At 41.0% G+C, this 15,358-nt stretch overlaps 1 protein-coding gene across 6 annotated transcripts in view; it reads left to right on the top strand.

The window, feature by feature from the left end:
- Dcaf8 (DDB1 and CUL4 associated factor 8) overlaps positions 1 to 15,358 on the top strand; it is a 50,293-nt gene that overhangs the window by 23,131 nt on the left and 11,804 nt on the right. For 3 of the 6 annotated variants that reach the window (XM_042681581.1, XM_042681578.1, XM_042681582.1), the window contains exons 3-7: positions 1,126 to 1,200; positions 2,430 to 3,109; positions 4,718 to 4,858; positions 6,466 to 6,560; positions 12,101 to 12,211. In XM_042681581.1, coding sequence (XP_042537515.1) covers positions 1,152 to 1,200; positions 2,430 to 3,109; positions 4,718 to 4,858; positions 6,466 to 6,560; positions 12,101 to 12,211 — 1,076 coding nt within the window. In that variant the 5' untranslated portion in view covers positions 1,126 to 1,151. Of the gene's footprint in view, positions 1 to 1,120; positions 1,201 to 2,429; positions 3,110 to 4,717; positions 4,859 to 6,465; positions 6,561 to 12,100; positions 12,212 to 15,358 lie in introns of all 6 variants that reach the window. The other 3 variants (XM_042681584.1, XM_042681579.1, XM_042681583.1) reach the window with 1 other exon arrangement.

Raw genomic sequence — 15,358 nt, forward strand, 5'->3', positions numbered from 1 at the left:
AGAAAAAAGTTCGGGGAAAGTTGGTGGAATTAGCTGAAATAATGTCTTCCATGATATAAAATGGGTCAAGGTGTATTAGTAGAAATGTCTTTTTTATCATGTGCCACGTTTGCATTTGATATTGCTTGTCACTCTTAAGATTGAATGGGAGGAGAACACTTGGAATGTTTGGCTCTACAGTTCTTTCTTAGGAGTAAGATGCTCTGAGTTCAATTCCAGCTTGCTTTTATAATGCTTAGTATCTGGGCTTATCTAAGCTTGAAGCTTAGGCATCTGAGTGAAAATTATGCATAAGCTTTTACCAAGAGCTTAATTTATTTTATCTGTTGCTTTATGTGCAAAATGATATTCAGAATCTGACTCAGCTCTTCATGTTATGTAAAAGTGTTTTACAAAGCATTTTGTGGATACATGTGTGTGTGTGTGTGTGTGTGTATATATATATATATATATATATATATATATATATATGACTATTAAAATGGCAGATTCTTGTCTAGAGGGCAGTGCTAAAGGTATAGCTATTTGTATTGAATTGAAGCTCATAGCTTGACGTGTGCCTGTTGTTCCAGGTTTTATTTCAGTTCACTCTTTTCCATCTTAAACTGCTTCTCAGTGATTGGAGAAATGGCAGTTGATCTCTTTCAATGTCCCTTTTTTTTTTTGGTCAGTCGTGGGGCTTGAACTCTGGGCCTGGGCACTGTCCCTCAGCTCTTTAGCTCAAGACTATACCACTTGAGCCACAGTGCCACTTCTGGTTTTCTGAGTGGTTTATTGGAGATAAGAGTCTCATGGAGTTTCCTGCCCAGGCTGGCTTTGGACTGCTATCCTTAGATCTCAGCCTCCTGAGTAGCTAGGATTATAGGCATGAGCCAGTAAGCCACCAGTGCCTGACATCAGTGTCCCTTTGTAGGTCACCAGATATAGGGGAAAAACCCCAAAACTTCACATGCTTTTCAGCAACTGAGAAGCCCTATTAAGGACACATGAAAATAATTTTTATAAAAATGACACAGACATTTTATAAAAATGACACAGACATTCATGGTTAAATCTTGTTTCTTAATGTTGTCTTTCTTAAGTTGTTTTCTAACTATTCCATTTTCTTCTTCTCCAAAAATTGAGACTGGCTACAGCAAACATCATTTAAGATGTCCAGCAAAGGGAGCAGCACAGATGGCAAAACAGACTTAGCTAATGGTAAGAGACCAAAGTGAAGGTAAAATTAATTTTACTATGAACTGAGGTCCTCCTAGGGGGTAAAGGAACTCTTCCTTTTGGATAGAGGAAAGCAGAGAGACACATTTTGTTGGATTATCTGGTACTTTTGATCCTTCAAATTTTATTGTTTTCAAAAGATTAATAACAGATGTGTCCCTAAGAAGTCAAGTGATTTAGATTTCCTCTCTCTCTCTCCCTTCCCCCTCTCTTCCTCTCTCCCTTCCTCTTTCTCTCCCTCCGTCCCTCTCTTTCTTCCCCCCTCTCCCTTCCCCTTCCCTCTCTTTCTTCCCCCTCCCCCACCCCTCCTGCTCCCCGGTTTTGGGGCCTGTGCTCAGGGCCTAAGCACTATCATTGAGGTTTTAATTCAAGGCTAACACTCTACCATTTGAGTCACCACTCCACTTTTGGCTTTTTGGTGGCTAATCTGTGATAAAAATCTTATGGAAGGCTGGGAAGGTGGCTCAGTGATAGAATGCTTGCCTTGTATACATGAGGTCCTAGGTTCCTCAGCACCACATAAACGGAAAAAGCTGGAAGCTGTGGCTCAAGTGATAGAGTGCTAGCCTTGACCTGAAAAGCTGAGGGACAGCACCCAAGCCCCACAACCAACAACAACAACAACAAAAAACCTTAGGGACTTTTTCCTGCCTGGGCTGGCTTTGAATCATAATCCTTGGATCTCAGGCTTCCTGAATAGCTAGTATCACAGGTGTGAGCCACTGGCATCCAGCTTGCTGCTGTAATCTTTTTCTGTTTATTCATTTTTATACCAGTCCTGGAGCTTGAATTCAGGGCCTGAACACTGTCCCTGAACTTTTGTGCTCAAAGCTAGCACTGTACTATTTGAGCCACAGTTCTACTTCTGCCTTTTTTTTGAGGTATGAGTTTCATGAACATTCTTTCTTGGCTGGCTTCAAACTGCAATCTTCAGATTTCAGCCTCCTACATGGCTAGGATTACAAGTGTGAGCAACTAGCGCTAGACTTTCCAGCTGTAATCTTAATCTTACATTTTACAAGATTTTCTCTTGGAAGTTACTTTTTATAAACATTTGTAATGGAAACACCTTGACTAATATATACGTGTGTGTGTGTGTGTGAATAGTTTTGTGATGTAATGGTTTCTTAGACTAAGGTGCGTAATCTTGATCACTACCCTCATCTTATTTCTTGTTTATTTTATCTACTCATTTCTTCATTAATGTGTAGGAAGCCTGTCTAGCAGTCCAGAAGAGATGTCTGGAGCGGAAGAAGGAAGGGAGACATCCTCAGGCATTGAAGTGGAGGCCTCAGACCTGAGTTTGAGTTTGACTGTGGATGATGGTGGTCCTACTCGGACCAGCACAGAAAGTCGAGGCACAGATACAGAGAGCTCAGGTGAAGAAAAAGACTCTGACAGCATGGAGGACACTGGCCATTACTCCATCAATGATGAAAACCGAGTTCATGACCGTTCAGAGGAAGAGGAAGAGGAGGAGGAAGAGGAAGAAGAAGAAGAAGAGCAGCCTCGGCGCCGTGTACAGCGCAAGCGAGCCAGCCGTGACCAGGACTCATCAGATGATGAACGGGCCCTAGAGGACTGGGTGTCTTCAGAGACAACAGCCCTACCCCGACCTCGCTGGCAAGCCCTTCCTGCCCTTCGGGAGCGAGAACTGGGTTCAAGTGCCCGGTTTGTGTATGAGGCCTGTGGGGCAAGAGTATTTGTACAGCGTTTCCGCCTGCAACATGGGCTTGAGGGCCATACCGGTTGTGTCAATACCCTGCACTTTAACCAGCGTGGCACCTGGCTGGCCAGTGGCAGTGATGACCTGAAGGTGGTGGTGTGGGATTGGGTTCGGCGGCAGCCAGTACTTGACTTTGAGAGTGGCCACAAAAGTAATGTCTTCCAGGTGAGGCAAGGAAGCATAATGGCAACTGAGAGAATCAAGTTAGACAAATCTGAGCCATCTGTGTGGAAGCTAGTAGTGAATTGGTAGGAATTAGATAATCAGGACTTGATCCTATTTTGTTCCTTATTGACATACTCAAATATCCGTGGCAGCCTTTTCTTTCCTTGTATATGACTTATGAAGTGTAGTTACAGATGGAGTACTTGGACTTATTTATAGTAGTGTGGTGGTATGAAACAGTATAGTATAAGAGCACAGACTTTAATCAAACTACCTAGTTTTTAACCCACAAGTAAAAACTTGTATTTTCACTTATTTCAGTTTATATAAGATGAATCTTGCAGGGTTATGCAGATAACTGACTGGGTTGGAAGTGTAGCTCAGTGGTAGAATGTGAACTAAGCATGTTAGGCTCTAGATTTTGTGCTCAGCTCCAATAAAAGGACAACCAAACCAGTGGAAGATAAGCAGTTAAAAACCATGACTGGGGGTCTGAGAAGGTGGCTCAGTGGTAGAGCACTTGCCTTGCATGCATGAGGCCCTGGGTTCGATTCCTCAGCCTACATAAGCAGAAAAAGCCGGAAGGGGGACTGAGGCTCAAGTGGTAGAGCTCTAGCCTTGAGCTGAAGAGCTGAGGGACAGCTCCGAGGCCCAGAGTTCAGGCCCCATGACCAGAAAAAAAAAAAAAAAAACATGACTGGTACATAATTAAATTTAGCAAATTGAGCTAATATTATTCTGAGGCACATCATTGTCCATATTGATATTAGCTGTTTATCCCTAAGCATATTCTTTCATTCCCCAAATTCCCCCTTAATTTGTTTTTGTTTTTTACTTTATGGCAAATGTATTTGCTTTGTGAATCAAGATTTTCCTCTTTTTGGGGGCTGGGAAGGTGGCTCAGTGGTAGAGCGCTTGCCTTGCATGCATGAGGCCCTGGGTTTGATTCCTCAGCACCACATAAGCAAAAAGAAAAAAGCCGGAAGTGGTGCTGTGGCTCAAGTGGTAGAGCGCTAGCCTTGAGCTGAAGAGCTGAGGGACAGCACCCAGTCCCAGAGTTCAGGCCCCACAACTGGACCCAAAAAAAAAAAAAAGATTTTCTTCTTTTTATTTTTTTCCCCTTAAGATACAATCCTAGTTCACCTTACCAGTTGATGATGTATCAGTTCAGCCTTTCAAAACCAAGTAGAGGGGCTGGGAAGGTGGCTCAGTGGTAGAGCGCTTGCCTTGCATGCCTGAAACCCTGGGTTCGATTCCTCAGCACCACATAAGCAAAAAGAAAAAAAGCCGGAAGTGGTGCTGTGGCTCAAGTGGTAGAGCTCTAGCCTTGAGCTGAAGAGCTGAGGGACAGCTCCCAGGCCCAGAGTTCAGGCCCCACGACCGGACCCCCCAAAAAAAACAAAACCAAGTAGAATACTCCCTTAGATCGGAAGACACTTTTTCTTTAACTCCTAGAAGAAATTAGGCTTAGCTGTATAAAAGTAGAAAAACAATACTCAGCTGTCATGCAAGAAAAGGAGGGTTAATTGGACTCATCATCACATTTTTTCTTAAATTTATTTCTTCCATTTCTTTTGTGCATTCCTTTTTTTATTCTTAACACCCCAGGCCAAGTTCCTTCCTAACAGTGGTGATTCCACCCTGGCCATGTGTGCCCGTGATGGGCAGGTTCGGGTAGCAGAACTGTCTGCCACACAGTGCTGCAAGAATACAAAGCGTGTGGCCCAGCACAAAGGAGCTTCTCACAAGGTAAATAAGCCTTTGCCCCAAAGTTTGTGAATCTAGAATCTCTATGGGTCTTTGCCAGTGTCCTCTCTTAGCTCTCTACAGCTTACCTCCTTTGTTGTTATTGTTTGTCTCAATCTTAAAATCTTAAAATTTATAGTTAGGAAGAGACTAAAAACAGCCACTTAAATTTCAGGGTAGATAAGTATTAAAGAGATCCCCAGATTATATAGTTGAAGTATTCACTAGATTATGTACAACTCCTAGATTGAGCCATGGTTGGTTTAGAGATCTTTGAGGTCTTCTAAGCTTTCCAGACGTCTGATATATACTGATTTTTTTATTTGTTTTGAGTACTGGGATTTGATCTGAAAGTCTTGTATTTGCTAAGCAGGTGCTTTTCCATTTAAGCTACTCCACCAGCCCTGTTTTCAGAATGGCTTTTCATGTTTGAGAGCTCCCAACTTTATTGCTCACAGCTCTCAGCTCATGAATAGCACTATTTCTGGAAGCCCTGGAAGTCTTGGTTGCAAGTCAGTGAGAAGACCCTGCCCAGTCTCAGGGTAGATATTGTGTTTTTCCATGCTATAAATGAAACTGGGCTGGGAATGTGGCTTAGTGGTAGAGTGCTTGCCTCGAATGCATGAAGCCCTGGGTTTGATTGCTCAGTACCACATACACAGAAAAAGCTGCAAGTGATGCAGTAGCTCAAGTGGTAGAGTGCTAGCCTTGAGAAAAACAAGCTCAAGGACAGTGCTCATGCCCTGAGTTTAAGCCCCAGGACTGGCCCAAATCAAACTAACAAACAAACCCACCACAAATGGGACTCTCTTCTTATACAACCTAAGAAAATATGTAAGTGGATTTGAGTATTCCTTTCTAGTCCAGATAGTTTGGGAAAATGAAAATTACCTAAAGGTTTCTTGGATATTTTTAAGCCTAATCGCCAACTCACTAATTTTTAGAGCTAAGATATAAGGAATGAAACTTCTGAGGGAGAGGAACAACAACAACAACAACAAACTTCTCCACATCTGAAGGTGTGGAATTGAGTTTGTTTGAGAATAAACTCTTAGTGGCTTGTTTTCCTTTGGTATCTCTGTTCAAGTCCCTTCTGGACTTAATAACAAGATGAGTTGAAGTCTGTCCTCAGTTGTATAGAATAAAGAAGCTTGAATAATTCAACCTGAGAGTGAGTGAAACTTAAAATATCTCTTATCTTGGGATTTTACAATAGCAACAATGAATGTAGGTTCGGGTGTTTGTGTTTTTTGTTTTTTTGTTTTTTTTTTGGCCAGTTCTGGGGCTTGAACTCAGAGCCTGGGCACTGTTCAGGAGCCTCTTTGTGCTCAAGGCTAGCACTCTATCACTTGAAGCACAGCATCACTTTGGCTTTTTCTGAATAGTTTATTGGAGATAAAGAGTCTACCGCCTTTTTTACCTGGCTTTGAACTGTGATCCTCAGATCTCAGCCTCCTAAGTAGCTAGGATTATAGGTGTGAGCCACCGGCGCCCAGCAAATGTCTTCTTTTTGCTGAGACATTTTAAACACAATCCTTCCTGAGGAATGAACTAGACTACCTCTAATTCTAATGTTTAGAAACCTTATCCTTACCCCTTTTTTCTTTCAGTTGGCCCTGGAACCAGACTCTCCCTGTACGTTCCTATCTGCAGGTGAAGATGCAGTTGTTTTCACAATTGACCTAAGACAAGACCGGCCAGCTTCGTACGTATAGCCATAGTATCTATAGAACTCTATCCTTTGGTTTTGCAAATACTCCTGTGTCTTAAACTTGGGTCCACTTGTGCCTATGATAAGAAGTGTATCTGTTTCTTAGCAGTGAAATACTACTCAGTCTACTTCATTTCTCAAAGAAAATTAAGTGATTTTTTTTTTTCATTTGTATATAGTGGAGACTCATGGGGAAATTATTCCCCTTTTAAGCTGTGTATTATTATAGAACATATCTTGTTTGGATCCACACAGAATCAGGGCAGACTCTCAACTCAAGCATTACTAGTTATATACTAGATGTATATAATCTTCAGAATCAAAGCTGCTTTGACCTTACTCTAGGCATATTATTACCTCCCTTCTTCTCTAGGGGTTTCTGTGAGAATTATCTTAATTATGGTATTATAATATATATACACACATATATATGATGTCCCAGGATAGTAGCTATTCCATGGCTGGAATTAAATTAGAGTTATTGCTGGGTGCTGGTGGCTCACATCTGTAATTCTACCTACTAACACTGTATGTTGTGTTCCAAGCTCAGTGGTTCAGTAGTTGTGCTAAATACATTTTCATCTTAGAATATTTTCTACTTAAGATGGCTTTACTGGGACATACTCCCACCAGAAGTCAAGGAGTAGTTTTGTAGGTCTCTAGCTTTGATAAAATTACTTCAACTCTATTTTTTTTTTTTTTTTTTTTGCTTTTTTTGTTTTGGCTGGTCATGGGGCTTGAACTCTAGGCCTGGGTACTGTCCCTCAGTTCTTCAGCTCAAGGCTAGTGCTCTACCACTTAGAGCCACAGTGCCACTTCCAGTTTTCTGAGTGGTTTATTAAAGATAATAGTCTCACAGACCTTCCTGTCCAGGCTGACTTTGAACCATGATCTTCAGCTCTCAGCTTCCTGAGTAGCTAAGATTACAGGCATGAGCCACCAGTGCCTGGCTATTTCAATTCTTTTTTTAAGATTTTTATTTATTGGTTGGTCGTAGGACTTGAACTCGGGGGCCTGGATGATATCTCTGAGCTTGTTTGCTCAAGGCTTTCACTTTACCAATTGAGCCATAGCACCACTTCTGGTTTTCTGGTGACTAATTGGAGATAAGAGTTTATAGGGGGCGTAGGGGTAGAGTGCTTGCCTCGAATACATGAGGCTCTGGGTTTGACTCCTTGCAGAAAAAGCCAAAGTGGCACTGTGGCTCAAGTGGTAGAACGCTAGCCTTTAGCTGAAGAGCTAAGGAACAGTGCCCAGGCCCAGAGTTCAAGCTCCACAACTGACCAAAAAAAAAAAAAAAAAAAAGAGTCTCATAGGGACTTTTCTGCCTGGGTTGGCTTTGAACCAGCCTCCTGAGTAGCTAGGATTGCTTACAGGCATGAGCCACTGGTGCCTGGCTATAATCAATCATTTTTATAGCACTTCTACATGTTTCCCAGAGAGCTCTAGACACTTTTTGTAATTACCAGTTGGAAATTTAGGCATAGAAAGATTGAATTCTTTGTCAAAATTACATGAGTCAGTATTTTATCCTTTTTTTTTTTTGTCGGTTGTGGGGCTTGAACTCTGGGCCTGGGCGCTGTCCCTCAGCTCTTTAGCTCAAGGGGAGCGCTCTACCACTTGAGCTACAGCGCCACTTCTGGTTTTCTGGTGGTTTATTGGAGATAGGAGTCTCACAGTCTCTCCTGCCCGGGCTGGCTTTGAACCGCGATCCTCAGATCTCAGCCTCCTGAGTAGCTAGGATTACAGGCGTGAGCCACCAGTGCCCGGCTTATTTTATCCTTTTTTATCTTTTCCTTTTGCGCTTATATGTTAACTTTTCTATTTGTCATACCATATACCTCTGAAAATGTACATTGCTATGGAAAGAACAACATTAATATCTATTGCTTTTCTCTATACCAAATCTGCTTCTTGTTAGCTAGCTTGCTAGCAAAACATACTTTTGACATGTTTCCTACTTGGTTTTGTGAGGTGTTTTGGCTTAGTTGGGGTAACATTCATTTTCACTGACATCTGTACTCTTCTTTTCATGAAAAGCTGCAGAATTTTAATTTTTTGTTATTAGGTGATATTCAGAAGGGTTACATGGACTGGGAAGGTGGCTCAGTGGTAGAGCACTTGCCTTGCATGCATGAGGCCCTGGGTTCAATTCCTCAGCACCACATAAGCAAAAAGAAAAAAAGCCAGAAGGATTACAGTTACGTAGGTTAGGTAAAGAGTACTTTTCTTTTTGTACAAGGTTACCCCTTCCCCTGTTCTCTCCCAGTTTTTTCCTCCCATTCACACCCACAAGTTGTACAGTTCATTTTCAAATGTGTCTAGTGAGTGCTACTGCTGCATTTGTTTACCTTTGTTCCTCCATTTCCATGCCCCCTCACCATCCCTAAGACAGATAAATGAACAAACAAGACAAAAAGGAAAACAAAAACAGCAACAAAGAAAAAAAAACCTTGTTTCCATTTCCTAGAGTTCATTTCAACAAATATTGTATGGTCAGACACACATAGGCATTGTACCTTTGTGTTCCTCTCCTAAGAGTATCCTCCTTTTGGTCTCACTGTGTGTGAAAGACTAGAGTCCTGTATAATGTATCATGTCCCTGTGTATTTTAGATCCAGTTTCTCATATCAGAAAACGTGCCATTTGTCTCTCTGAGATTGGCTTACCTCACTTAACATGATTTGTTCTTAGTCCATCCATTTCTCAAGCTGCAAGATTTTTAAATAAAATCTCTTCATTTTGCCTAGAATGGTTCTAGACTTTCTTGACCATGCAGAGAAGATGCTAAAAATGTTTCTTTCAAAGAAACTTGTCATGGTTGTGTTTCTTTCTATTTCCATAGTATCAGAAATGAATAAAACTGCCGGCGCCAGTGGCTTATGCCTGCCAGTGGCTCACGCCTGTAATCCTAGCTACTCAGGAGGCCGAGATCTGAAGATGGCTGTTCAAAGTCAGACCAGGCATGAAAGTCTGTTAGATTCTTATCTTCCATAAACCACTAGAAAACCAGAAGTGCTGCTGTGGATCAAGTGGTAGAGCTCTTGCTTTGAGCAGAAGCGTGCAGGGATAGTGCCCAAGCCCAGAGTTCAAGCCCTACAAGCCCTACAACTACAACCAACAAAAAAAAAAGAAGAAAAAAAATGAATAAAACCTTTAAGATAAAAAAACAAAAACTAAAACCAAATCTCTTCCTATAATTTCTTAATGTTTTTGCTGTAACTTTATTAATCTTCATGTTGTCAAATTTGATTGGCTACAGAAGAGTATTTCATGGTGCTGCATCATCATCATCATCATCATCATCATTACTATTATTGTTATTATTTGGTAGTAGTACTACATGTAGAAGTCAAGGTTTCATATTTGCCAGGCAGGTACTCTTACTACTTGAACCGTATCCCCAGCACTGCTTTTTGCTAGTTAAATTGGAAGTAGAATCTCATAGCCTTTTTTCCTAGTGTGATCTCTAACTGCAATCCTCTGGATGTCAACCTACTGAGTAGCTAGGATTACAGGTGTGAGCCAACAGTTTCTGGCTAATATTGTCTCTTTAATGACTGATGGAAATCATGTTGGAATCTAGCTAAATTGAAGCTTCTGAAGAGCAGTACATTCATATAGCTTTAGCATACACTTTTTTTTGGGGGGGGGGTCAGTTGTAGGGCTTGAACTCTGGGCCTGGGCTCTGTCCCTCAGCTCTTCAGCTCAAGGCTAGCACTCTACCACTTGAGCCACAGCACCACTCACCGTTTTCTGAGTGGTATTGGAGATAAGAGTTTCACAGACTTTTGTGCCTGGGCCAGCTTTGAACTGGTATCCTTAGATCTCAGCCTCCTGAGTAGCTAGGATTACAGGTGTGAGCCACCAGTGCCCAGCTAGCTTATGCTTTTTATTGTATTTATTAATTAATGAACAGTGTATTTTGTTGTGACATTTTTATAATGTATATAATGTACTTTGATCATATTTATTTTAAATTTCTTTCTCTTTTCCCCATGACACCTTTTTTTTTGGGGGAGCAGTCTTGGGGTTTGAACTCCCTAAACTTCTTTTGTTCAAGGCTAACACTCTGCCACATGAGCCTCAGTGCCACTCTGGCTTTTTCTGTTATGTGGTACTGAGGAATTGAACCCAGGGCAGGGTTTCATGTATGCTAGGCAAGCACTCTACCAATAAGCCACATTCCCAGTCCCAGTCCCATGACACCCTTTACTTTTATGTTATCCCCACTCTCTAGATTTCACATAGCAAAGAAAACATGCAGTACTTGTCTTTGAGTCTGACTTTGTTTGCTTAACATGATGATTTCCAGTTCCACAGCTTATGCTTCTTTTTTTGTGTATATGAGCTGGTGCTGGGCTTGAGCTCAGAGTTTGTATGCTGTCCCTTACCTTTCTCTGCTCAAAGCTAGTGTTCTGCCACTTGAACTACAGCTGCATTTCTGGCTTTTTTGGTGGTTAATTGAAGATTTGAATCTCACGGGCCTATGCTGGCTTCACAGCAAGATCTTCAGATCTCACCCTTCTGAATAGCTAGGGTTATAGGTATAAGCCACTGGCACCCAGTTAAAACTAGAAAATGGCATCACTACATTTTTTTCCCCCAATCCTGAAATAGTATATTAGTAAATGCATGTGCTTTTTTTCTGTTTTAAATAAACTAAAAACACTTTGTTTCCATATTAAACTGTGTTTTTCTTTTTTTTTTTTGGTCAGTCGTGGGGCTTGAACTCTGGGTTTGGGTGCTGTCCCTGTGCTCTTCAGCTCAAGGCAAACACTCTGCCACTTGAACCACAGTACCACTTCAGTTTTCTGGTGGTTAGTTGGAGTTTCACGGACTTTCCTGCCTGGGCTGGCTTTGAATCGCAGTCCTCAGATCTCAGCCTTCTGAGTAGCTAGGGTTACAGGCATGAGCCACCAGCGCCTGGCTAAAATGTTTTTCTTCTTGACTACAAAGTCAAGGGGAAAAATTATTATCTTGGCTTACTATCTGTCTTTTGCAGGGATCTCCCTCTCTCTCTGTCTCTCTCTCTCTCTCGTTCTGGGATTTGACCTCAGAGTCTTGCACTTGCTGGTCAGGCACCCCCACCATTTGAGCATGACCTTGGTCCTCTTTGCTTAGTTACTTTTCAGATAGGATCTTATGTTTGTGCCAGGACAGGCTTGGATTGCAGTTCCCCCTATTTATATTTCCCACATAGCTGAGATGATGTGTATGCCACAATGTCTAATTTTATTGATTGCCCTGGAGTCTTGATAACTTATTTCCAGACTGCCTCAAATCACTGTCCTCCAGATCTCTACTTCCCAGATAACTAGGATTATAAGTGTAAACCATCATTATGTATGTCTCGATTTAATGTTGCTCAAGCTCAGGCTGGTCTTCAGCCTATTATGTAGCTCCAAACTGGCTTTAACCTTTTGATCCTTCTGCCTCTGCCTCCTGATGCTGGGATTATAAACTTCTACCACGATGCCTGGCTTCCATCTGAGTCTTTTGTAGAATATAACTATGCGTTTCTCCTCTTAAAGGAAACTGGTAGTAACAAAAGAAAAAGAGAAGAAAGTGGGACTATACACAATCTATGTGAATCCTGCCAATACCCACCAGTTTGCAGTGGGTGGACGAGATCAATTTGTGAGGTGAGTATGCTGGGTTTTTGTGTGTGTGTGTCTTTGAAAGTTAAGATAGATGCATTGTACTTTGCCATATATTCCTTTATGGTAAAATATGAATCCATTAACCACTTTCTTGAATATTTTTTACTCTTTTTCCAAAATACTTAATCACCTTGGGCTTTCTGATCCCTAATATAACATTCTGACAGATGGCTTTGTATGTTAAGAGGTTATTTTGTTTTAAAGAAGTCTGATAACTTGAGGAAGTTTTCCACATAGCAGCTAAGACATAAACCATATCTTCTGCCATTTTCACTTACTAAATTTCACTAGCAATTTTAAATACTGGTTTTGGATTTAGACATAATTTTATGACTTGGGAGGACTCATTGTGAACTGAGGGGCTTTTTTAGCTCTCGCTGTCTTTTTTTTTTTTTGGTCGGTCGTGGGGCTTGAACTCTGGGCCTCTGGGCCCAGAGCTCTTCAGCTCAAGGCTAGCACTCTACCACTTGAGCCACAGCACCACTCACGGTTTTCTGAGTGGTATTGGAGATAAGAGTTTCACAGACTTTTGTGCCCAAGCTGGCTTTGAACCTTGATCCTCAGATCTCATCCTCCTGAGTAGCTAGGATTACAGGCGTGAGCCACTGGCGCCTGACTTACTCTCCCTGTCTTAAGCTTCTTTTTATCTTCAGTAGTCCCTTTTGTTACTGGAACATCTATTAAAACATAGGTGTCAAAGAGGCACATCCCAGAGAAAGTAGACATCATGAATTCAGTTCACAAATCTGTGAGACTCTTTCCTCCAATGATCCAGCAAAAAGCCAGAAGTGGGGTGTGGCTCAGTGGTAGCATGTCAACTGAACTGTGAACAAAAAAAAAGCCAAGTCAAGAGTGTGAGGCCCTGATTTCAAGCCTAAATATATGTGTGTATATATATTTCTACAAAGATAAAAGACCAAGAGTATTAGATAGTAAGCAACACAGAATGGTCTATTTGCCAAAAAAAATTCCTTGTAGGGCCTGAATAGTTAAATGGTTTTACTAACTTGCATATATTTTAATTTTATAATGGATTAATAACATTTGAGAGGGGCTGGGAAGGTGGCTCAGTGGTAGAGCGCTTGCCTTGCATGCTCGAGGCCCTGGGTTCTATTCCTCAGCACCACATAAGCAAAGAGAAAAAACCCGGAAGTGGCGCTGTGGCTCAAGTGGTGGAGCGCTAGCCTTGAGCTGAAGAGCTGAGGGATAGCGCCCAGGCCCAGAGTTCAGGCCCCACGACCGGACCCAAAAAAAAAACAAACAAATAACATTTGAGAGTCATTGATTTTAATAAACTTAATTAGAAGAAAAGTATTAACAGCTGATTTACAAAAGCTAGTGTAACTGTCACTTTTTTTTTGGTGGTAGTAGGGGCCATGCTTGCTAAATGAAAATTTAGCATATGTACTAAACATTTTTTCAAGATTCAAAATATTCTCTTTATGCAGGATATTAAGGGATTGTGCAGGATACAAAGATATATTGATTAATTAATTCATCCAGCATCTACTGTTTGCTAATTATACCCTCAGGGAAATATATTCTCTGCCTTTAAAGAGACATGTATAAGAATTAAAGATATTAAGTAACTTTCCCTATATTATTCAGCTAGTAAATAGCAGATTCAGGATTTTTTTTCCTCACTGAGAAACTATTAAATACAATGGGGAAATTCGTGTATCAGGTAAAGGGAATGATGTATGTAGAGGCATCTTACCATCTTAACAGATGATAAGATGTGATAATGGTATATTCAAGGATAATAAGCTTTTGTTTTTTTGGTATAACACATAGAATCTTGAAATGGTAGCTATACTAAGGAGTTTGAACTTTATATAGTAGATTATACATTGAAGAGATTTAAGCAGGTAATTTACATAAAATTTTGCATTTTAGATATAATTCTGGTCTAGTATGAGCAGGGAAATCAGAAGGGAGTTACAGTAATCGACACACACACACATACATACTACATACATACATTCATCTACATATACACTGAGGGAATAGAATTGAGAAGAAATAAATTAGCTGTACAGGGAAAAAAAGACTTGATTTCTGGTTTGGCCCCTTTTATTACAGAAAGTGCTATTAACAAAGATTCAGCGGGGCTGGGAAGGTGGCTCAGTGATAGAGAGCACTTGCCTTGCATGCATGAGGCCCGGGGTTCAATTCCTCAACATCACATAAGCAAAAAGAAAAAAAGCCGGAAGTGGCACTGTGGCTCAAGTGGTAGAGCGCTAGCCTTGAGCTGAAGAGCTGAGGGACAGTGCCCACGCCCAGAGTTAGGCCCCACGACCGGACCCCCCCCCCCCCCCCCCCAAAAAAAAAAAAAAGATTCAGGGGAAGAAACAGGTTTAGAATGAGTTTAGTTTGGGAAGAAGAATGAGTTTACTTTGAGTACCCTATTACAGTATTGAATTGTTAAGTAGAAGTCTAGAGCTCAGACTAAATGTGGCCTGGAAACAGATTTAAGACATATATCTATATACAGAAGGTGGTAGTTAAAGCATCGGTAATGGAATTTATTATGCCTAATGAGAGCTCAACAGCAGCTATAATGAAATAGAATGATCATAGAAATGCATTATAATGAAAGTTACATCAAGTATCTGAATTATTTATTCTGGGATTTTCCATTTAATATTTTCTGACCATAGATGATTATTGGTAACTGGTATCATGAAATGTGAAGTTACAGATAAAAGGGGGAACTGCTGTATGAGCAGTATATTTCTTGCTTTTGAGTCTCTGTCATCTTTGAGAATATAGAAACAATAGTTTGAAAAAATACAAATAATATGGAAGTGGGAATGTGGCTTAATGGTAGAGTGCTTGCCTAGTGTGCATGAAACCCTGGGTTTGATTCCATAGTACCACATAAACAAAAGGCTGGAAGTAGCACTGTGGCTCATGTGGTAGAGTGCTAGGCTTGAGCAAAAGCTCAGGGATTGTACCCAGGTCCTGAGTTCAAGCCCCAAGACTGGCAAAAAACAAAACAACATATGAAGGGTCGGGGGTGTGGCTCAGTTGGTAGAGCACTAGCCAGTGAGTGAAAGTACTGAGTTTGAGTCCTAATCCTGAATCTCAAAAAGAAAATAATGGAAATAAACATAATATGAAAAATAT

Source organism: Dipodomys spectabilis, unplaced genomic scaffold (assembly GCF_019054845.1).
Source record: "Dipodomys spectabilis isolate Male_0828 unplaced genomic scaffold, ASM1905484v1 ptg000069l, whole genome shotgun sequence".
Classification (NCBI taxonomy): Eukaryota; Metazoa; Chordata; class Mammalia; order Rodentia; family Heteromyidae; genus Dipodomys; species Dipodomys spectabilis.